At 38.3% G+C, this 15,198-nt stretch overlaps 1 protein-coding gene across 1 annotated transcript in view; it reads left to right on the top strand.

The window, feature by feature from the left end:
• Positions 1 to 11,161, top strand: part of LOC132774788 (desmoglein-2-like) — a 39,650-nt gene extending 28,489 nt beyond the window's left edge. The window contains exons 12-15 of the mRNA XM_060775215.2: positions 1,502 to 1,735; positions 3,364 to 3,503; positions 4,501 to 4,866; positions 8,021 to 11,161. Of these exons, the coding sequence (XP_060631198.2) occupies positions 1,502 to 1,735; positions 3,364 to 3,503; positions 4,501 to 4,866; positions 8,021 to 8,953 (1,673 nt within the window). The 3' untranslated portion in view covers positions 8,954 to 11,161. The remainder of the gene's footprint in view (positions 1 to 1,501; positions 1,736 to 3,363; positions 3,504 to 4,500; positions 4,867 to 8,020) is intronic.
• The last annotated feature ends 4,037 nt before the right edge of the window (positions 11,162 to 15,198 follow it).

Below are 15,198 nucleotides of genomic sequence, written 5' to 3'. Positions count from 1 at the left end.
AAACAGGCATAGATGAGATCCTATCCTACTTTGAGCATGAGTCATAAACCAAATAAAGTGAAATTTCTTGGCAGCTTTTCTGCTATTGTCCTTCAACTAGGGAAATTGTCCCAACTCCCTTTCACCAGACTTTATATATACTTGGAAGTGGGTGAATTTTTCAAGTAGCTTTGGAACTTTTGTAACATTAAGGGGTGTTCAGTGAAAATGTCTCGATTCAGCATGGTTATATTGGTTTGATTTCAAGGTATATTGAACATCATTATACATTTTTAGAGAGAAATTGACTACTGCAACTAAATGCTCATGATGTAATAGAGATAATGCCTCCTTGTGACATGTGATACCGACACTTGTGTTCAATGGGTACCCTTTCTGGTTGGATATGTGTGTGCACGCACACATTTTCAAATCTACTGGCTGTGTTGGGCAACGCCATGGATTTCATAAGGTTTTCTTAGGCAAGGAATACTCAGAGATGATCTTGCCAGTTCCTTCCCATGAAATACAGCCTTATTCATATGCTATCCTTTGGTGGTTTTCATGCAGGTACAATGGGCCCTTGATATCTGCTGGGGTTTGGTTTCAGAACCCTTGTGAATCTGCTCAACTCCCATTATTTGTTATATTTATTTATTTACTTACTTACTTACTTACTATATTTGTATGCCGCCCTTCTCAACCCTCAGGCGACTCATTATATGCAATCAGTGTAGCAAAATAGTGCCCTTTATATAAAATAGGAAAATCAAGGACTGACTGTATTAATGATTTTGACTCTGCTTAACTTCTAAGATCAGACAGAATCTAGCACTCTTAGAATATTTGGCCCTTATATATTCTATTCATTTTATCAGTTTTGTGCTAGAAAAATCTTTAGCATCGATAGACTCAGAAGTTTATTTCAATTACATCCTTGCAATTTGGAATTGCATGATCACTGAAGGTTGGTATAATTGGAACCTGCATCCTTTTACCTTTGTAAAAGACTTTAAAAGTTGAAATAATAAATATTCACCATTATTCAGTGTTCAGGAGTCTTACTCCTATAACTATGTATTTTGTAGCCACCACCCTCAGGAAAATACTGGAGTATTTCTGGAAAGTTGTTCAGATTATATTAATATACCGTATGTGTCTAGACAACACTCATATTACCCCTTTCTTTTTTTCTTTCTCCCTTCTTTTGTAATTATATTTTAGAAATTCATTTGATTTTTGTACAAAAAGAGATATCAGATACACACTAATTTTAATTCTCTAAGCTTGTATACAAAGCATACAGTTTAGAGAATATTTTGCAGCAGTTACATAACCTAAGAGCAGATGTGTTTGTCTCAAAGTATGATTTTGTTCTTTAAATTTGAACTTGTAACCTTGAAGCTGATGCTTCTTACAATCTTGCAACGATGTTGTTATTATTAAGAGATGTCTTATTTCACCAACTTGTATTCCATTGTTATAGTTTGTTATTTCTACTCTTGCTTTCTCTCTTCCAAAGGAACTAGAGCACAGTTGGTGCCACAGAATGTGGATGTTGGAACATATGAAGTTTCTCTCTTAGTAAAAGACAACCAAGGCTTGAGCTGCCCTGAACAACAGATCCTAAAGGTGCACGTTTGCAACTGTGTAGATCGTACTGATTGCAGAACTACAGAGGCAATAGTTAGTCCCTCAGTTGTCCTTGGACCTGCAGCAATTGCACTGATCATTTTGGCACTTCTGTTGCTGTTACGTAAGTAACTATTCTTTTTTACCCATAAAGACTGAAAGCATTGCCAAGAAGTGTAATATTTTTAGACTCCTAAAATCCCCAACCAGTATTTTCAAGTAAGTAACATGTCCCAGCTCAAAATTGTTGCTCATGTTTTGAATCTCATGAGAATCAGGCAAAATTGTTCCTTCATTCAGGAGATGATAGTGTTTATTTTTTAAAAAAATAGAGTCCAGGCACAGTCCAAAAATAGTTAAGCTCTTTCCTGACATATTGAATTAGACTGATGTTCTGTTCCTACAGTGACCAACTTAGGCCTATGGAACTCTTGTCAGGTAGATGTGAGTGCAACTTTATTTATATATTTACAGTATTTATATTCTGCCCTTCTCACCATAAGGGGGACTCAGGGCAGATCACAGAATACATATATGGCAAACATTCAAAGCCGGTTGTATAATGACAAGACTGACAACAGATATAGGTATATTTTAGACTTTCCCATCTTTCAGCATCTTTGGAGGCTGTGCTCAGTACTGGCCAAAAGGGGGTGCTGTTGCTCTATCTCCTTGCTGGAGAGCATTTTTCTTGTTTGTAAACTTTCCTCTTTTTTTCTAATCAAACGCCGTGCCTAAAATACCTCCCCGCTTTAATGCGGTTCCTACTTATCTACTCACATATTTGTTTTTTAACTACTAGGTTGGCAGAAACTGGGCGAAAAGGTCAGGCACTCACCCCAACCTGGGCTTCAAACTGTCAACCTTCTGGTTGGCAAGATTTATTGCAGCTTGGTGATTGACCTGCTTTGCTAAAGCCTGGCCCTATCTTTATCCTCTATCTCATGTTCCTCAAGTAAAATAAAATAATTACAATTAAAATTGTGTCCCCAAATGACATCAAAATGCATGATCTGTAAAAATTATTTGTGTGGCAGTGTGTCTGTGTGTTTTAATCTGGCACAGTTATGTTTCTGCTAAACAGCAGGGGGAGCAAGGGAACTGTATAGAGTTCCAATAGATTAAAAGTCTGACCCCTGATGGCTAGGAATAGTGCTTTTTCTTTCATCTGGAGCAGAGGTTGGAAAAGTGCTTCTTTAGACAAGAATTCCCAGGAGTTGCTCAAGAGAGTCTGGAGTCTGAAAAAATAACTTTTGCTGGCCCTGTCCTAGATTCTTTGATGGAGCAAGCTGTGCATTTATCTATACATTTTCAAATCTATTTTCGCAGCATATTTTATGTATTTTTAAAATAAATGCTGAAGAGTTTAAGAAATGACATTTTGTACCCAATAGGGTAGATGATTTTCTAAGTACATTGCAGAATATGTGTAGCTGTGAAAGTTTCAAAGATGATTAACAATGAACCATTTGAAATGAAATGAGATTGCTGAGTGCAGTTAAAATTTCATTTTCTGTTGCTCTCACTTCATTGGAATGTTAAAATGTGTTGAACTGACAGAAAGTGTAGATCAGTACAGAGTTGGTATGCTGCCTGTTTGTCATGCAACAATGTTTCTATTAAATGGTATATTCAGAAACAGGATAACATTTTGAATGATAAGTAATCACAAATGCAAATTCTTTTGTGAGGTTGTTTTTCTTTGGAATTTGAATCTTTGGTTGGTCATTGATCCAATATGTTTCTTTATAGTTGTGCCTCTCTTACTGCTGGCATGTGGCTATGGATCTGGCTTGGGATTTGGCACTGGAAAAGGATTTGTAGCAATTCCTGATACCAGTGAAGAAATGCTACGAAACTGGAACAGCGAAAAGGCAGCTCCTGACAATAAGGTATTTTACTCTGCTTCCATATCTGCCAATTTCAGGTTTCCATTAATAGCATGATCTTAGTCACTGAATTGAATGAGTGTACAAAACTTCAGCCTAAAACTGTTTGAGAGTTAAGAATACATTATTAGGATCCAGTGCTGTTACCTTTTATCCAGGAGCAATCCCTCATTAATTTCAATGAGATGTACTTCTGAGGAGACAGGTATCTAATTGAATGGCTAGAAATAACACAGCTGCTTTTGTCTAATGTCTCTCAGCTTAAATCTAATTAATTTGCAAAATGAGAAAGAGGGAGAGACTGAATTCAAATTAGAGGGGATAATATTGTTTTGCAAACATTTCACTGATCAAGAGGAGTGTGAAATGACTAGGCTTACAAATCTAAACATGATAAATCAGTATAACTTAAGGCTATGGCTTCCCCAGCAGGCCTACCCAGTCAATTTTCAACTATGGATTTTAAATTTGTGTTCTATTCATACAATTAATTCTATTAATACTATATTAAATATATGTATTTTATGCTGTTGTGTTTTATCTGGATGTTTTAACTGTGTTAACTGTGACCTTTGAACTATGAGGAGAGGCAGGTGATGATGGTGATTGTGGTGGTGGGACCTACTTCGAAATACAGACAAATAGAATTGCATTTTTTACTCCAGGTGGCCATAGGTAGGTGTAGATTGGAGGAAGATATAATCACATTAATTTCTCTAGAACAGCTGCAATTTTAAGTGTCCAAGAAGGAACATTAGCATGACAGATCCCCTTACCCACAAAGATTCCTTGAAGATGACTTGGAAAGCTTCTAGATTCTAGGTCTTTTTATTTTCAAAGGAACTTGGGAGGAGCAAGAGGAGCGGATCCTTTTGGCAATATGACTTCATTGTGTGGTGCCAAATCAGATTTGCTTCCTGGCCAACCAGTCTGGTTTGTTATGTGTGTGCATTTTGATGATTCCAGCTTTTACAGGTTTAATTGTTTCCTTTGATCTTAGGCAATTCCCAACCTCATTTCTTCCTCGGCTGTGGACAGTTCAGCCTCACATGGGGGATTAACAGCAACGGGTGTTGGAGCAGCAGGGGCGAGTGTTGGAGCAGCAGGGTCAGCAGCTGCTGTTGCAGGAGGAGGAGGCGGTGGTTGTTCTGTGTTTAGAGAGAAGTACCTCAGCAGGGAAGAGCAAACAGCTCTTCTTTCTGGGGAAGACTATAGAGGCATGAGATTTGGAGGAGGATCAGCCACAGCAGCTGCAGGAGGTTTGGCAGCAGGAGGAACCATGACTCTTGGTGCTGGAAGAACTTTTGCCATGGAAAGTGGTGGAAGCATGGTGAATGAAGACTTCCTGAGGAGTTACTTCAGTGAGGTAAGAGCTTGCCTTCTTTGGGAAATATACTATCCTGGTTCATACATTTTTTTATTTTCTTATGCAGGGAGTTTGTATTCATTTACTCTTCTTTATGTAAGGATTCATGTAAGATTGAGTGTTTGCCATCTCCTCCTAGATCTGGAGTAAAGCCCAAGATGCCACTCCCATGCCCTGAAAAATAGTGGACTTTTTGTACTGATTTTCTAAGAGAATGTATGTATATTCAGAGAGAAGGAATCTTACCAGGATATACAGTAACATATGTGAATCCCTTCTTTCAGTTTTTAAAATGTATTCTGGCTGCAACTAAACATGGCAACTCTGCATAGCAGCTCAAAGGTTTACCATATTTCCCATCATACCGATCTGCAGGTGATGATACATCCTGATGCAACAGCAATGCAGAGGAGTTGATGCTGTGTTAGGTTACAGTGTCATTTGAAGTGGGATATAATGGAGGGAAATGGTGACTTGTTGAGAATATTCCCACAGCTAAGTGCCCACACTAAAGTTCTTCAACTGGACACAGTGCAAAAGGGAAATGAACAGGGGGTAAAAGTTTCGCTTTCTGAAACTGAACAGGTTATTCCCCATCTGTTTTACTCCCAGTTTGGAAAATGATTGATTTTTCTTTGTCATTAATCATCACTTGAATTTCAAATTTAAAAAAAATTAAAAGGAGAAAAAAAACGAACAAAAGAGCTTTGGCTTAGATCTTTTTAATTATGTAGGGGAAAAACTCATGACTATCTTGCTGGATGAGATCCACGTCTTCCTGTTCTGAGATTTTATTTCCCACAGTGGTAAGCAAGGTATTTCTGGGAGACTACAAAAGTCATTGGAAGTGATAGCTGTCCTTGTCCTTTGTAGCCAGATGTTGTTAATGAGAGCGGTAGTTCCTTGGAACAGGGATCCTTCATTTGGCTCTCAGGCATGGGCCTATCCTTTCATCATATGACTTTTTCTACACCTAGTAATTTCCAAATGCTGCATCTAATAATTTCAGTTTCCTTAGGCCAGTGGTTCCCAACCTTTGCTCTTCCAGGTGTTTTGAACTTCAGCTCCCACAATTCCTAACAGCTGGTTAGATGGCTGATAAAATCCTACATTATCTGAGTGTGGAACCAGATAATTCAGTTCAAAGGTGATATTGTGGGATTTTCAGCCTTGATATTCTGGGATATAGGGCTGTGTGGAAGGGCCCCTGGAGAACTAAAGGGTGGGAACTTCTACCTTAGGCAAATGAAGATAAATCTCCTCCTCACTCTCACTGTTTTGTCATATTTCTTCTATATGGGGAGGAGGGCAATTTGGGATCCTGTAGGGGCCTTTCCACACAGCCCTATATCCCAGAATAGCAAGGAAGAAAATCCCACATTTTCTGCTTTGAACTGGGATATATGGCAATGTGGACTCAAATAACCCAGCTCAAAGCAGATATTGTGGGATTTTCTGCCTTGAAATTCTGGGATATAGCTCTGTGTGGAAGGGCCCTAAGTCCACACTCAGATAATGTGGTATTTTCTGCCTTGATATTCTGGAGTATAGAGGTATGTGGAAGGGCCCTAGGTTTTACTGGAGTTTAACTCTCATTGTTATTAGTTTCTAATTACACTAGCTGCACTGTGAGTATGGGAGTTACTTTCCCACTTCTGTTGTCACTTTACACATCAGAACAAGTCTTAACTTTAAAAAAGATAGCACAAATAATGAATTACCCTCTTCCCATTATAAGATCACAAATAGTATGCTGTAAATGGCCTTGAGTCCCCCCAGGAGTGAGAAAGGTGGTGCATAAATACAATAAACAATAAATAAATTCATAACATGCATTATTTCTTTCCTCCTCCCACTAACCTTAACATTCCTCACTGAAAAGCAATCTCCTTGCTCCTCCACATAGGGTATAATACACTTTCTTTTCATCTGTTTTCTTTCAAGTTGACTTCAATGTGTTATGACCCTCTGTGAGTGAAAGACCTCACATAGCTGCAGTCATGAACTGCCCTCCTCAGGCAGTGTCTTCCTTGATTGAATGAATCCACCTGTAGCATGGTCTCCCTTTTTGCTTACTGCCTTCCACTTTTCCTAGCATTATTATCTTTTTCAGTGAATCATTTCATTTCATGATGTGCCTACAATGCAGTAGCCTCAGTTTTGTCATTTTGCCTCTATTGAGAATGTAGGGTTCATTTGTTCTTGAACCAATTTATTTGGCTCTGTCACAGTCTGCTAGGTCCACAGAATTGACCTCCAGCTCTACTTTTCAACTGAATTGTTTTGTTTTTTTTTCTGTCAGCTTTCTTCAACATCCAACATCCACAACCATACATACACATTGGAGCATTTACTTGGAAGCATGTATAAATATAAATAATAGTTTAAATAGTAGCATATACCAATTCTAAGTTAGTGTCATATTTTAAAACTGAGTTTGAAGCAGTGGTTCTCAACTTTTGGTCGTTCAAATGTTTTGGACTTCAACTCCCAGAAATTCCAGCCAGTTTACAAGCTGTTAGAAACTGTGGCAGCCGAAGCCCCGAAAAACACCTGAATGACCAAAGGTTAAGAACCACTGTGTTTGAAGTAATTATAAAATGGAAGTGAAACTGACAATGTATCAGGAGTGTTGCTGATTTGTTTAAAAAGGCTATTTGGCAGAACCAAAAAAAGGACCAAGCAAAAGGTATTCTGCTGCCAAAGTTCAATGTTGTGGTCCATAGTTTATAGGAGGGATAAACATCTATAAATCTTAGTCCTTCAAAAAGTGTTGGGGTTAGTCCTTCAAAAGGTGTTGATTAAAGTTGGAAGTTGCAATACAAAAACAGCTGGAAGGGCTGCATGATTTCTTCTGGTTGACAGCCTACAAGACAAAGGAATATTCTACTATCACTCTGCATTGAAGCCTATGACAGTAGTTCTCAACCTGTGGGTTCCCAGGTATTTTGGCCAAAGATTCCCAGAAATCCCAGCCAGTTTACCAGCTGTTAGAAGGCCAAAACATCTGGGGACCTACAGGCTGAGAATCGCTGGCCTATGAGGTTAATGTGAACATCATTGTAGTTTAAAGGGTTTTATGAAATACTAGAGTTTGTCTTAAAAGAAATTACAGCTTTGAACACTCACAGTTCTTGTTCTTCCACATTTTTAGAAAGCTGAAGCTTTTGCTGATGAGGATGAAGCACAGCTTGCCAAAGACTGCCTGCTAGTTTACTCTCAGGATGAAGAAAAAGAATCCATCCGTGGCTCGGTTGGTTGCTGCAGCTTTATTGAGGATGACTTTGACGACCATTTCTTGGATGACTTGGGAGACAAATTTAAGACTCTGGCCGATATCTGTATGGGCAAACATGTAGGCATAGGAGCTGGACAGGTCACTTTCCAAATGCCAAAAGCTGCAAGTCCTATTCTTGCAGTGAATGAGTCAGATGTACAATACACGCACCAACAAAATGCTTTGAGTTCAGAACAGACCTATACTTCAGGACCTAGCTACCAGCTACCCAGATCCACAGACCATTTTGGTTCAGCAGCTAGATCTGAGGAAACATTTACTGAGACTAAATTTACATCTGGCCTGCAGCAAGTTAGGCCCATACTTGACCCCTTAGTTAATAGCAGCAATGTTGTTGTGACAGAAACCTCTTATGGGGCCCGACCCCCAGTGGTAATTCTTGACCCTCAGTTTACGGAGAATGTGGTTGTAACAGAGAGAGTACTTGCTCCAGCTTCTAATTTGCAGACTGTGTTAAACACGTCTGTTGGAGCCTTCCCAGATCTCCCAGATTCAAAATATGTTGTTGTAAGTGAAAGGGAAAGGGTCCTTGTACCGAGCACAGATCTAAAGACTCCGTTAAGCAGTTTATCAGAAGGGCAGAATGTGGTTGTAACTGAGTCTGTGCTGACACCTGGTACTCTTAGGCGGAGCACAGCAGATGCCTATGCTGACACTGAGAGGCAGGAACATGTTTTCATCTCAGACCCTTTCCAAACCAATGCTCAGGAGCTACTATCCTCTGGCTCTACCTTGAGTAAGTCCTCAACAGTAACAAAATACAGTTCTGTGCAGTATTCGCGCTCGTAGATGGGATATATTTAACCCTTGTTTTTTTTAGTTTACATTTAACATTTTGGGGTTAATAGGTGCCTTTCTCAAAGTTGAATAAGTTACTTACCTTTCATCACAGTGCTTGGTGTTAGCTACAACTCCATCACAATCAAAAGAATGTATCAGAATAAAGTATGCAACCCTAAACACCTTTACCAGAGAGCAAGCATAATAATAAAAATTATGGTATTTATTTCTTAGTTAAATTTCTTTGAGAAAAGCATACTGCATGTGGCTACTGAAAACTATGGATCTGGAAAGATTGCTACTAATAAAAAAAAAGTTTGGGTGTCTTTTGGCTATCATAGCTTGTACTTAACTAAGCTTTCAGTTGCATTCCAATTAAAATCAAATTGATTTAGTTTGTTGTGCAGCAGGCTTTAAATAGCTATTTTTCATTAACCTTCTAGGCCACCCTGCACATGGTACTTCAGAATTAGATTGCAGTGTGTTTGTTGAATTTATTTCCTCTTAAGTGTGTTCATCATTGGAACCCAATGTCACTTATTTTAATATTTATAATTACTTAGATTCATTCTATGGATCTCAAAATTATTTTTTGTAAGAGTACCATCCAAAATATCCTTATTCAGACGTAATTTACACTGCACTCTTATCAGTCTGACTCTCTAATAAGTATGTTCAGGATTATGGCATTTGATTTGCAATACAGTCTTGCATCGTATGTGTGAAATACGCCATTGTATGTCTCTTTTTTTCAGTTGTAGAGGGAGGAATTCATGGCCTCCCTCACATAACAATATGTGAGGACATCGTTCTGAGGGGCACCACAAAGTTCTGCCTATGTGGAACTTTGTCTCCTGTCTCCCACTATAGGATCCTAGCCACTGGTTTTGTCACTAGAACTGTATGATGTCAGATTCTCCAATATAATGGCTGTCTTGTTTCAGTCTTAAGGTTTTTAGAAACTAAGTTGCTTGGCAGAATTTTCACATACTTAAAAGCATATAATAATAATAATAATAATAATAATAATAATAATAATAATAATAATGTTTAAAAAAGTGGTGTGAATAAGACAATTTAGTGTGATCTTGTTTCATATGGTTTATGCATGCTAATATTTTTGGAACTGTATCAGAAGAGGCTATCACATTCTTTCAAGGGGCTTTTATGGGACAGCAATAAAGCATTAGAAAAGCAAAGTGCAGCAAATTGTTGCAGTGTACAGAGCTAATTCAGCTAATTTTCTGGATGCTATATTATCTTCCCTTGTTCTTTTATTGCCGCCTATCCCTTCACTTTTGGGGATTTTCCTGGATGCTGTATTCTCTTCCCTCGTTGTTTTATTGTGGCCGCTCTCTTCACTTACATACACAAATGTACATTCACAATTAACCCAGCAACTGTCAATTCCACACTCATTGATGCTCACTGTTTTGAGTAAGTATGCACAGAATAGTGCTGTTGAGCTCAGCTATAATTAGAAAAACTGGAGTTACAAGATAGAAATCCATAACTGCAAAATTAATTGGATCATACAGGCACAAGAAATATTTTCAGGACACTCAGCTACCCAGAAGGGTTATTCCATTCCTTTTGGATCCATTTGGAGAACGCACACTGACCAGAGTTCCAATTCTGATTCCTCTCAGCTATGAAACTGGTAGTTACCCATGTATCATATTTGATATTTTTATTGTTTGTATCATACCTATTGCAAGTGCCTTTGACTGAAAGCAATAAGTACAACTGACTGTTGCACTAGTCCCTTTCCCCCTATCACTATGTATTCAATGTGCCTATTCGATAAGCAGAGCATATCATTGTAAATGCCGTATATTTTAGCTTGGGGAGACAAAAATAAATTTAAGGAACTTTTTAAAACAAAGTCAGTCACTGTACTTATTTTAAGTTCCCCTCTTTTTAAATATGCAAAATCTGTGAGAGGTTTTATGTTTATATTGCAATGCTATATGTAGAGTAAAACTTCTTTAGTAGTCTACTAAGGATGTATGTGTGATTCCTATTGTCCTTCCCATCATAATAGAGTTAATAATCAGCTTACTTTCATGAGATGATATGGATTTCTGAGCCTTTTGCTTTCTCGCCTCTGATATTTTATATAACTAGATTATGCACTGATTTCATGTTTGAGAGGTGGGACCATTGTGCTGTCATTTTTTTTTAATGGAATTTCAAATAAATACATACATTTTGTCATTGCATTGTTTCATTTGTCTAAAAAGCCTATGTTAACTAGCGAATTGAAACAGAACTGGTATTTGAATTTGCTGGCATGGTTCCCTAAAGGTTAATTGTTAACAAACTGGATTTGAAAACTGCATGAAAAAACTTGCAGCAAGAGTTAATTCAGAATTTAGCCCCATTCAATCAGATTTAGTAGTGAGTACATTAAGGTTGCTATAAATCAGAAAATTTGAAGGTACACAAACAGCAAAATGGGTTAGGTTTGTATTCTTGGCAGTTTCATCATTTTCAGGTAGCCTTTCAATTTTGTTCAGAGAAGAGAAAAAGTGCTCAACAGGCAATGAACTAAATTGGACATTGAGTTAATTATTGATCAGAGTTGAGAAACAGGTCTAGTTCTCAGGAATGTGATAAGGCTATCAGTGAGAAAATGTCAGTGTTGGGAGATATCCTATATGAAGAGTGCAATTACATGAATAGCTTGGGAAGAGTCAATTGCCTAATCATTGACTTTATCATATAAATCTCAGTTGTTCGGTGGTGCTTAATCTTGGGCAAGCATCCAGATCCATACATGTACTTTTATTAAGTCTCCTGAGGAATTGTGGCTTTGCCACTAATTTCATAGGGTTTTCTTAGGCCAGGAGTATTGGTTTTACCAATTTCTTCCTCTGAAATAAGGTTTATAGTGCCTGGTATTTGTCGACAGTTGTCCACCCAAGCATGAGTCAGGACTGACACTGTTTAGCTTCCAAAATAGACAAGGTCTGATGCGTTTAGAAAATTTAGACCACCATGGCTCCATACCTGGAAATAAATTGAATTTATTTAGTTAATAATTTGCCTTTCTCTTTAAGCAGGACTTCAAATTAAATGCAGTGGGTTAACACTCTCAATAGGCAAGGGGCTGTCCTGCTGATGTTTTATCACATCACCGAGAACTAAGTGATATGTGAGCATTGTAGCTAACACTTCTGTGCTCTGGAAGAATTAAGGTGGTGAGCAGAACACCCAACGTTGTATGGCACATCAGAGAAATTGGGCAAAATTGCAAGACCTGAGTTGATCACACAATATTTTTTCTCAATCTGCACCCACAGTTGTGCTCATAATGGTGCTCATTATAGGGATATTACCTCAGTGTGGAAAGATCTGTGGTGTCTGCTAATTACCACTACAAGATGGAGCCTCGTTATCCTAAGGTGGAATGCTTAGCTGTTCAGGTTAGTGTCTGATTTTTTTTAGGGACTACCCTGCCTTGCTATGAACCTATCTAGATGTTAAGCTATTCAGCAGAGGCCCTCTTGAGCATAACATTACCTGCAAAGGCCCCTTAATGGATGCATGAAAGGGCTTCCTTTCATGTTGCTGCCAGATTGTCGAATGCAGATGGCTCAGGATTAGTAATTTCTTCAAAGTGGCCTCTTGAACTCTTCTGATGTTTATCAGGGTTCTTCCAATAATAAATCAATATAGAAGGAGACATGAGGGCACACTCACATATGAGATACACCCTCTTATTTCTTCTAAACAGCCACATCATCATCTTCTCCCATTCCTCTGCAGAAATAAGGAGCAGGATCCCCTGGGCCCTTCCACACAACTCTATATCACAGAATATCAAGGTAGAAAATCCCACAATATGTGCTTTGAACTGGGTTACCTGAGTCCATACTCAGATAATGTGGGTTTTTCTGCCTCGATAGTCTGGGATATAGGACTATGTGAAAGGGCCACCAGTTAGGGTAGGGCCTTAAAGTTGCTGAAGGAAGGCTTTGAGGGAGTATAAAAGACTCGAGATTAGTGTGTGTGTGTGTGTGTGCACATGTGCCTTCAAGTCATCTGACAGATATAGTGGATATATTGATTTTATGTCAGGTATATATTGGATATCAATATACTTTTTCCAATAGTGATACACTACTGCAGTTAAATATGTACAATGTAATATAGATAATGTGTCCTTGTGTCATGATATGAATGTGATCAGTGGTTACCCTTTTCTGGCTGAATGTATTATGTGAGTATGTGTGTGTATGTGTGTCCCTTCAAGTCACCTATCAACTTATGGTGACCATGAATTTCATAGGGTTTTCTTAGGCAAGGGATACTAAAAAAAGTGGTTTTTCCAGTTCTTTCCTCTGAAATAGAGCCTTCAGTCTCTGAAATAACTTGGTGGTCTCTTCCATCCAAGTATTAACTAGGACTAACCACAATTAGTTTTCAAGATCAAGTAGGGTCCCCATACTTCATTCAAGCAGAGGCATGCGGATGTATAAGCCACACTTAATACACATACATTTGTAACAGAATGCTTCCCAATAAGTACAAACATAAGTTCCTGGATGTTTTCACTTCTGCCTCTAATAAGCAACTATGGTAAGCAGTTAGGAGTGGGGGGGTTACCCTGTGGAATCAGCATAGAAAAGTTTAAAACCTCTCTGTCCACCTTTGGGTAATGCTCTCACCATCATTTCAATTTGGTTTAGTTTAAGTTCCATTGATTTCAGTTCATACACATTACGTGAGACTAATTCTGGATCCAACCCAATAGGAATAAAAAATGCAAGGGTTGCTGAACTACAGGGAGCCTGCATGGTTCTCATTCCTACATTAAGCAAGCAAGACTCTACCTACTTGAGGACTGCATCCCAACTCCACTGTGCAGTGCCCTTCCTTAATTTGACTCCATTCATGTTACACTTACTTATTTTAATTCTACATTACTGGTTGCTCCACCTATACATACTTTGGTCTCAAATGACCAAGAGTCATCAGGAATCACAGGATACCAGCCAGCCCCATTGTACCAGCCAGTGTTGCTTAGCTCTTGTGCTGCGATTAAGAGGAGCAGAACATTTTACCACATTTTCCCATAAAATTGGATGAATGTAAATTAGATAAAGTCATGTAGCAAACCTATGCCATCAATCTCACTTCCTCAACATGCAAACTATCATTCTTATGCTGTGCCACTAGATGGCATAATTATCACATTTGGGGAGATAAATATTGACTGCTTGAGGGAGACTTGCATGCCTGTGATGTTGCAGAGGAGTGGGAATCATAGCAAGCTCCAGATAATGTTGGAATGCAACTCCTAGTATGCTTTGCCATTGCTTTAAGTTTACCAATTGGAAAGGTTTGCTGGGCCACATAAGTTTCAACAGCAGTTTGCTGAATTGAATTAAATGTAGGGAATATAGCTTTTGAAAGGGGAATTGAACAGGATAGATGCAAAGCAGACATGCTAGATTTTGTTACAGCAACCTTTGGCAGCAAGACTAAACTGCTGGCCCATTGTAAAAGCAGATAATCAAAGTAAACACTTCAAGCAAGTGAGAAATTGCCTTCTAACCCTTGGCCAGCAGGGAAAATATCTGCCTAGACTGGATTTGGTGTGGACGAGGTTAAAGGGCATCTGATTAGCACCCACCTCCTCCTATTTCCTGAGATGGACAGACACAAGCCTTATCTAGATGTGGTGTCATTCATTGGCATTCCAACATTTGAAGCAATACAGAGAATGCTGATGTGGACTTGTGTTTGAAGAATCCTGAAAAGGGCCTTTCTGTTAGCTCAGATAACAAATGTACATTTTTTTCCTTCATATATTCACAATTTGTGTGCATCCTCTCTGTATTTTTGAATTCTATATCCATGATTTTCACACACAAACCAAAAATTCCAGAAAAAAAAAACCTTGAGTCTGTCATTTGATATAAGGGATATCATTTTGCTACACGATTGTATGTAATGGAATTTGAGCGTACATGGATTTTTATTTGTTTATTTATTTATTTGCAGTCTTTCTTTCCAACATTTCTCAGCCCGAAGGCAACTCAAGGTGGCTTACAATTTGGCAGCAATTCGATGCCACAACTGTCATGGATAATAGGGCTGGGCGGTTTCGTTTCATTAATTCGTAATTAGTTAAAAATTCGTTAATTTTTTAATAACGAAGCGATAACGAACCATTCTGGAGCAACTTAAAAACGAAACGAATTTTTAAATACGTTTTGTAAATGCTTCGTATTTCGTTATGTATT

This window comes from Anolis sagrei, chromosome 4, assembly GCF_037176765.1.
Source record: "Anolis sagrei isolate rAnoSag1 chromosome 4, rAnoSag1.mat, whole genome shotgun sequence".
In the NCBI taxonomy this organism is placed as follows: Eukaryota; Metazoa; Chordata; class Lepidosauria; order Squamata; family Dactyloidae; genus Anolis; species Anolis sagrei.
This window is presented reverse-complemented; position numbering and strand designations above follow the sequence as displayed.